General features: G+C 43.0%; 2 protein-coding genes across 2 annotated transcripts; one reads left to right on the forward strand and one right to left on the reverse strand.

Annotated features, from left to right (window-relative positions):
- Positions 1 to 285: 285 nt before the first annotated feature.
- Positions 286 to 6,536, reverse strand: LOC308416110 (fasciculation and elongation protein zeta-2-like; the record flags this gene model as incomplete). Its single annotated transcript, XM_080942589.1, has 4 exons — positions 286 to 842; positions 4,184 to 4,322; positions 6,199 to 6,315; positions 6,525 to 6,536. The coding sequence occupies 4 exons, from the start codon at positions 6,534 to 6,536 to the stop codon at positions 286 to 288; spliced, it is 825 nt and encodes a 274-aa protein (XP_080798715.1).
- LOC308416101 (ras-related protein Rab-8A-like) lies at positions 975 to 2,318 on the forward strand (the record flags this gene model as incomplete). The annotated part of the gene is made up of 3 exons (XM_080942586.1): positions 975 to 989; positions 1,421 to 1,529; positions 1,801 to 2,318. 3 exons carry the CDS (start codon positions 975 to 977, stop codon positions 2,316 to 2,318), a joined length of 642 nt encoding a protein of 213 aa, XP_080798712.1.
- Positions 6,537 to 8,328: the final 1,792 nt, after the last annotated feature.

The raw sequence follows: 8,328 nt of genomic DNA on the forward strand, positions 1-8,328 counted from the left end.
AAAACAAAATACCTTTTATGAAGGCTTGAGGTTTTAAATATTCCAATGTTCCTCATCTGCCAGCCACCCACATCAGCTAACTACACAGCCGAGTGGCTGATGTCACACAACTGCCACTCCTACCCTCTGATGAGTCTGTAGGAACTTGTTTCATTTATGTTTGGCACAGTTCTCAGCTATCTCTAAAAGCACTCTCTTCATTTCTTATAATACAACCCCCAGAGCTAAGCACAAGTAAGAAACCAAAACCACTCATGAGCATGCCAGCCAAACTGATTTCTACTATCATTCTGAGGTAATAAGAAGTGACCACTGGCCAGTCCTCTGCTTGAAGGCATCGTCCTGTTTCTTCTCTTCTTCCATGGACTGCCCCCCTGCACACTGAGGTGCAGAGGTATCCAGAGACCACAGTAAGTAAGCATCACTGAGAAACACCTTTGTGGAGGAACTGAGGAAGCATGTTCTAACAGAGCCCCATGGGTGCACAGGTGTGACCTGCCAGACCCACTGCTGACCAGCTGTGCTGCGGCTACCTGTGAACAGCATCAGGTGCTTCCTGCTCACATCACTTACTGTGCCGGGCATGTGACTTCTCTCATTCCTCCCATCCTGTGAGGGGCCATTTTTGAGCTTCTTCTTCTTTTTGGCTGTCTCTTTGTGTTCTTTCTGCTTGTTCTGCACCTCAATAAGTACAGAAATAAAGCTGTTTTCCAGTTCCTTCGCAAACTCCAGTTCATCTCTCAGCGAAAACTGCTGCACCAGCTCCTCAGAGTACACTTTAATAGCTGTCTCAATTTCTTCCAGCAGTTCCTTTAGCTCAGACACTGACAGCCTTTTCACTCCTGTGGCCAGAAACAAAGTACAGGGAACATTGAGACTGGATTGTTTCACGGCAGCATAACGGGTGCTTTAAACTAAAGGACAAATCAAAGTCTAAGCAATTATACTGAGTGTTTGGGATCTTCTCAGAAACTATGACGCTCTGGTGGGTACATATGAGTAGAGATGAGTAAAGTACTCAGCCGAGATGAAAACTTTATCTATTTTTATATGTATGAATCAAGCATCCCAGGAAAGTACTATAGCCAAGACTGAAATGAGCTGGTCTGAGGAAAAGAACAGACACAAAAGCAGAGTGAAGGGACTCAGAGTGACAAGCAAGCTGGCAGGGACAAGAAACAGTCAGAAAGGATCAAATAAAATGCTAGCTCAATCCTCAGGAGGATGAAAGGAGGGACAGTCCATGACAATCACTTCGGTTCTTCCCCAGCACTCCAAAGCAGGAGAGCCAGGGGGCTATCGCTGAAGCCCTACTGTCTGCACCTTGAAATGAGACAGAATGAGCTGGAGGGAAGCGTTTACAAAAGTCATAAAACAAAAGTGAGGTTACTGTAATCCAATGTAACCACTATCTTTACAGAATGGAGAGAACAGACATCACTTCCTGAAAACCAAGGAGAAACACAGCTATCCCCAGCCACAAGCCAAGGAGTTGAATTTTAACCTCTGGCCCACAAAGTTCAGATACGGTAAGTTCCACTGTCTAAGCCACCCAGTCTAAGGAAATTTTTCGGAATGCTAGCTTAACTAATACATACTTTCCATATCTTATATATCAAGACTGGATTTTGGATTTAGTACTCCAGCAGGGCTAATGGCTTATCTACAGACCAAATTGTGGCCAAATCATATCAGAGAAAAAAATGTTCTGTGTCAGAAAATTTTCAGAAGGTTAATAAGAAGCCACATAATACACAAAGATTAAGGTAGGCCAGCCTCAGATCTTTGGTCAAAACATAGATACAGAAGAGAGTATAATATGGCGAAGACCTACGATTACCATAGAGCTTGATGGCAAGAGGATTAAACTGCAAATATGGGACACGGCCGGCCAGGAGCGGTTTTGGACAATCACGACAGCCTACTACAGGGGTGCCATGGGTATCATGCTGGTCTATGACATTACCAATGAGAAGTCCTTCAACAACATCCGGAATTGGATTCGGAACATTGAGGAGCATGCCTCGGCAAATGTGGAGAAGATGATACTGGGGAACAAGTGTGACGTGAATGACAAGAGACAGGTGTCCAAGGAACAAGGAGAAAAGCTGGCGCTCGACTATGGGATCAAGTTAATGGAGACCAGTGCGAAGGCCAACATCAATGTGGAGAATGCATTTTTCACTCTCACCAGGGATAACAAAGCAAAAATGGACAAAATGTTGGAAGGGAACAGCACTCAGGGGAGCAGCCATAGACTCAAGATCACAGTGGAGTGGCAGAGGAGGACCAGCTTCTTCCGATGCAGTCTTCTCTGAGGACAAGATTTTTGTCCATCCTGAGCCTGTGCTCAGCCCAGCTGACTGTGCCTGCCCCGGGTGAGCCTCCACCTCCAATGCTCAGACTCGATTGAGAAATTGATTATTTTAGTAACCATCTGATCTTCTCCACCTTCAGAGATGGACCAAGTTAGAATTTTGCTGTTTTTCCTGTGTCATCTGCCAGTTAGGCCTATTGCCACAGTTGGAGAGAGGTTGGGTGGGGGCACGGCAGCCTCCATCTCCAGCCTTCTGTCCCTCCACCACAGAAGGGAGGCCAGTGGCAGTGCCCAGCCTGCCTGGCCCCATACTCAAAGCACCACCTCAATGAGGGTCAAGCCTGGCATCTGCCTTCACCTGTTCTCAGTTGTAGACAAGTGACAGCCATGTCCACTGTCTCCTTATGTGTCAAACCAAAGGGAAGCACAAACTAACTGAAGCCCACTTAGAGGATATTGGAAAAAGTGGACAGCTCCCACGGTCAGAACAGGGAGTCTGTGATCCAGACTGAGTTGACCATCACTCTCTCATGATCCACTGTCATTGGGCCACCTGTGTCAGTGACACAGAAATCACCTCCATATCTTCTCCTTCTCTGGCTGGCTCTAATCGGATGTTCTTTTCTAGCTAAGATGATTTTTATATTCCAGATTCCTAACACCATGAGGTGATTCTGTCTTTGATTTCCTAGCAGCAGACCTGGGAGATCGGGAACCATGTGTCTGCCCTGTCATAGGGCACCTGGTCCCTGAGACCCAGACAGACATTCCATGGCACAGTGCGACCCTGCAGTCTTTACACTAACGTTGTGACAGCTCTGTCCTCCAAGAGGGGTGTTGTCTAGGAGCACTTTTTGTTTTACTCTAACCCTTCCCCCAAGCTGACAGTCAAGCTGTCATTATCAAAACCTCTCCCTTTTTTGAAATTAAAACCAATGTACCAGCAGTAGTCACCAGCCCTCCCCTAGAGTCCCTGATGTACCATGTTAACACTGACCAGAGAAAATCCAATTAAAGTGCATTTTAAAAGTAAAAAAAAAAAAAAAACAAAAAAACAAAAAACAAAAAAACATAGATACAAGCCCAGATCATAATGGGATCTTACCCAGGAGGGAACCTGGCCTGGCAATCAATAATCATGATGCATCAGCTGCCAGTCTCAGAGCAATCCCATGCTGGGTATGGCTATTCAGGACCTCTTCTTGACAACCAGCCACCTGGTACTTACAGTCCAGTGCTGTCAAATCCAGACACAGATCCAACTCTAAAGAAATCTCACTTCCCCAAATTCTTCAAAGCTACATCAAAGACAACTGTTCGTAAACTTAGGAATTCTTTTCAATAAATACATTACTATCTTGCTTTTTATAAGCTAAAGTTTCTCTCCAGAAAATGCATGTTGAAGTCTTAACTCACAGGAGCACAGAATAAACCAGTGTTTGGAATATTTACAGAGATGACTAAGTTAAAATGAGGCACAAGCCGGTTCTCAATCTAATGTGACCAATATCTCACAGGAAGACGAAGAAGCATGGAACACTGGTACATACAGAAGGAAGCCCAGGGAAAGGATGGCCAGCCACAGGCCAGGGAGGAGGCTTGAGAGAAGCCAAACCTCAGACCTTATCAGAACAACCAGGAAATAAACTCAGGCTGTTGAAGCACCCCAGACTGCAGAAAATTCTCCCAAAAACAAACCAGTCCAGGGCTTGAGGAAAATGCAACAGAGTCCTGCACAATGGCCAAAGTATGTGCACAGAACTTATGGCCAGAGGACCCAAGAAAATTAAAGCTTTCTGGAGACGTGCCATTTTGTGTTGAATGTAGACAGAAGGCATTGAGGCTGACATAAGGAGGGTCTCTTATGCTCTTCATAGCTGCTCATGCTAGAACTCTTAAGAGTTTGAATCTCCTGGGAGAGCATGTAGAGGCGGTCTGACTGTGTGGGGGTCTCCTCATCTTCTGGGTCTGGTGATTCCTGCATCATTTCTTCAATTTCAATAACCTTCCAAAACATGTACATTGCTGTTAATCAAATAAATTAACCAAGAAAATAACTGATTGTGTCACAGTACTTACCAGATTACCTGAGTAGAGGGATGTTAAATGCGTAGTATGTACAGGAAGCACATGTAGAAGTGAACACTGCTTATGGAATTTATAATATATGAACACAAAATTAAATAAAATATGATCTTGTATGTCTACTGCTACTCAACAGACCCTAGCAGATCTTCATGTGTCTGAAAAAAATGTGCTGTAATTTACTCATACGCAGATCATAGCTAGAGTTGAAAGATGGTAAATACTGGAAAATGTACTATAAACCACACAAGTGTGCTCAACTTCAATGTATTCTACATTAATTTGACAAAAACTTACAAAATGTAATATACATAAAAATATTCACAAATAGAACAGGAAGTCAGCTCTCTAGCAGAAAAAGAATTTCATTTATTAATTCAGTGAAGGACAAATGGGGTATTTTTAAATTACCAAAACCAGAATCAGACAGAAAAAAGCTTCGAGAAGAAGGAAGACTCCAGAAATGAACCTAGCTTTAATTACACCAGGACCTACTTTAATATTCAGTATGAGTCAAGCCTTACAACTCTACCTTGTCTGATTCCAGATTAAGAGAAAAGGGAAGTAGAAACTTTAAAGGGAAGAGAAAGATACTCACTACCTAAAAGGGAATGGGAGGGCATTTAAAATTAAGAAACATATAAAAATGCACTTCAATGTTGATGTAAAACACAGTGAGTACATCTGAAAGAACCTAGGCATCAATGAATGTTACATGTAGCTCTTCAGCTGGGGATAGTAAAAGCCAACCCAAGAGGGACCATGCTGAGTAGGAAGGAAGCCTCCCCATATAGCAATGTGAACAGTACAGTAAGACATTCCAGGAGGCTGTAGCAGGGGAGTCTGTAAACCTTAAAAACAGAAACAACATGGGATCCAGCATATTTCTTGGGGACTGAGACTGTTCAGTGCCACAGTGCATTCTGAACTGTCATTACCTTTCTTATTAGCACCACAGTTGCCTAAGCCTAGAACAATCCAACTACAAATGTAATCAGGAAATCTGAAAGACATTCCTGCCGTGCACACGCACTCCTCTGACCTAGCCATAACATATCTTCTTACTGACCTTCTCTTCCCTGACTAAAAATAAAAGGTGACAGAATGCACAGCTGGGCAGCCTAAACAGCCATGTCCCACTCTGGCAACAGTACAGGTGCAGGAGGAGTGCTCAATGGCAGGGCTGACTCAGCTGGTTTCAAGATGACTTTGATATTACTACCACACCCCACAGGTATAATGCCAGCTTCTGTCTACAGAATATAACAAACACTTTTATTGTTTGTTAAAAATTCTTACCCAGGGTTCTACAGAAAGGAGCCTGCTCGGGCCAAGCTGGGCAGCTCAGATCTTTGATTTCAAGCACTCAGGAGGGAAAGGCAGAGGGGTCTCCATAGTCTGAGAACACCTTTGTCTGCGAAGGGAGTTCCAGGCCAGCCAAGGTATGTAAGGAGACCTTTGCTCAAAACAAACAAATATTCCAGTCCAATCATGTTTGGGTAACCTTGTAAAAAGCAGAAATTTCTTAAGTTTTTTTTTTTTTTTTAAATTTTGGTTTAAACACTAACCCTCTGTTACTTGTAATCAATCACAGACTGTGACTAGCCTGGAAATCTTCCCAATTCAAAAACATAATCTTCCTTGGACAGTAGACAGCTTGTTTCACCTCTCCATTGAACCCTCAATGTCAAGCCAGCACTGCCTACACTATTCTACAGGAAAGGAGAGTATTCTGACAAGCTTCATTTGCTGCCAGTGTAAGAAGTGGCTCTCAGGCCCAGGCTTCACCTCCATACCTGGTCTGCAGTAAAGAGAGGCTCCTCGTTGACACAGGAGATGATGATTGAATGCATGTCCAGCTGCTCCCTCAGCTCCTCTTTATCTGAGGTGTCAAAGAGCAAGCCACCACTCATCTAGAAACATTAGCACCCCATTTAAAAGGAAGACCTGAGTCTGAGACAATGGAACAATGTGGTGTGCTCCTTGACCAGGGAGAAAAAAAGACCACCACCCCTTCTCAGATCACGCTTTATTGTGGGAGCCTCTTGGTTGAAGGGGAGAGAAGGAAGCAAGAGGCCCTGAACTACCATGGCTGTCCTCTTATATAGGGAGAAGCGCGTACCGGGCCTGCCATGATTGGTTGTCACCAGTCTGCTGACACCAGAGGCCTCGGGATTGGCCAGAGATAGGTTTTGTACTGGGCATGCGCAGGGTGCAGTGCCTTAGCTGACAAGAGCATTACTATATATGGAGTTGTTTACCTCAAACCTTGAGGGAGCCAGCTCCATCTTGTAATGGCGTCCACATTCGGCTCCCCACAAGAAAGTACATGCAGTTCCTTGGAAGGGGTAAATTGACAGGCACTCCACACAGACAGCATGTTGAAATGCTTTTTAACTAATTCATCTAATTTATAAATAAATTTTTACTAATTTATCTACAAACTACTTCCTAACATGCAAATACTCAGAGTAAAAGGAATTGACATCCTGGCAGGCAGTACCTGTCCAGGAGACACACTGAGCTTCCCAGATGAACATCTAAAAGAAGAAAGAACATCTGCAGGTCCTAAAACACCTTTAAGCCTAACTATGCTGGAGAACCTCCATTCACCTCAGAGCCATTTTCTACCTGAGCTCTGTGCACAGGAGGCTGACCATATGGACCAGAGCAAAGGATGCCCTTGACTTCAGGCTTCCAGTTGGGTTACACATTGCTCATGGACACCAGGAGACTGCAAGGTGAGAAGGAGAGTGCTGGGCTCCTGTTGTCCTCCTCTCTGCCAGAACGCCATTTGTCAGCTCTGGCTCTAGTCAAGCAGACTTCTCAGCTAATCTCTAAAGTTTCTAGGAAATTCTCTCTCTCTCCTGTTCATCTCAGGTTTGCTATAGCAGCAATAGCTGTAATCGTTCCTGGAGTACCCAGGAGCTGGAGCCAAGCCTGAGATACTGTGTCATGCCTAGTCACTTTCTCTCATACCTACCCAACCCAATGTAAATAGCCCCTGTAGGAATACTGAGTTTTCTATCAACATCAATGACAAAAGTTACCTGCGAGACACAACAGAATCAAGGAACTAGTACTGTCACATGATTTAGAGCTCTATTCTCCGAGAAGAACTAGCATACAATGAGAACAAACTATGGAAGAAAAAAATAGCATTACAGTACATAGTATATCATTAAATTGATGTATTAATCAATTATTATACAATATTACATGACAGACCAAGCAACCGTAATCTAAAACTTAAGTAAATAAATAAAAATCCTTAATATCCAAATGTTTCAAAATCAGAAGCTTATTGAGTAGCTTCAAGATGTCACCAGGGGAAATTTCTCATATGACCTCAGTGTGGAAGGTTGTACTCTAAACACATGTAGACCAAAAATATTAAAAATCCCACCAGACTATATAAATGAAATAATATTGTAATCATGCTTATACTTGGGTCCCACCTCTGTATCTCATTATATACCCACAAATATTCCAATTAAAAAAATCCAAAATCAAAAGCAATCATTTTAGATAGAGATCACTCAACCATTTATAAATATTTTAGCATAACTGAGTTAAAAAATATTAGGCATGGTAATACGGGCCTGTAAAGCCAACAATAGGATGAGACAGGAAGATCTCAGTTCAAAGCCTTTCTAGGCAACTTAGTAACATCCTGTCTCAAAATGAAAAGTACAAAATGGTTAGTGATATATCTCACAACCTGCTTAAAGCCCTAGGTTCAAGCCCCAGTAATTGAGGTAAGAGAGGTTTATCTGAAAAAGCAATTTTATTTACTAGTACATAGGATATATTTGAACTATGGAATAAAATGGAGCAGATGCAGGTCTCTAGAACCTTCCCAGTTCTTTATACAAAAGTTTCAGGAGCTTTCAGATGAATTCCAGCCAGAATAAAGATAGTGAAAG

Source organism: Micromys minutus, assembly GCF_963924665.1.
Source record: "Micromys minutus genome assembly, contig: SCAFFOLD_112, whole genome shotgun sequence".
NCBI classification, from domain to species: domain Eukaryota; kingdom Metazoa; phylum Chordata; class Mammalia; order Rodentia; family Muridae; genus Micromys; species Micromys minutus.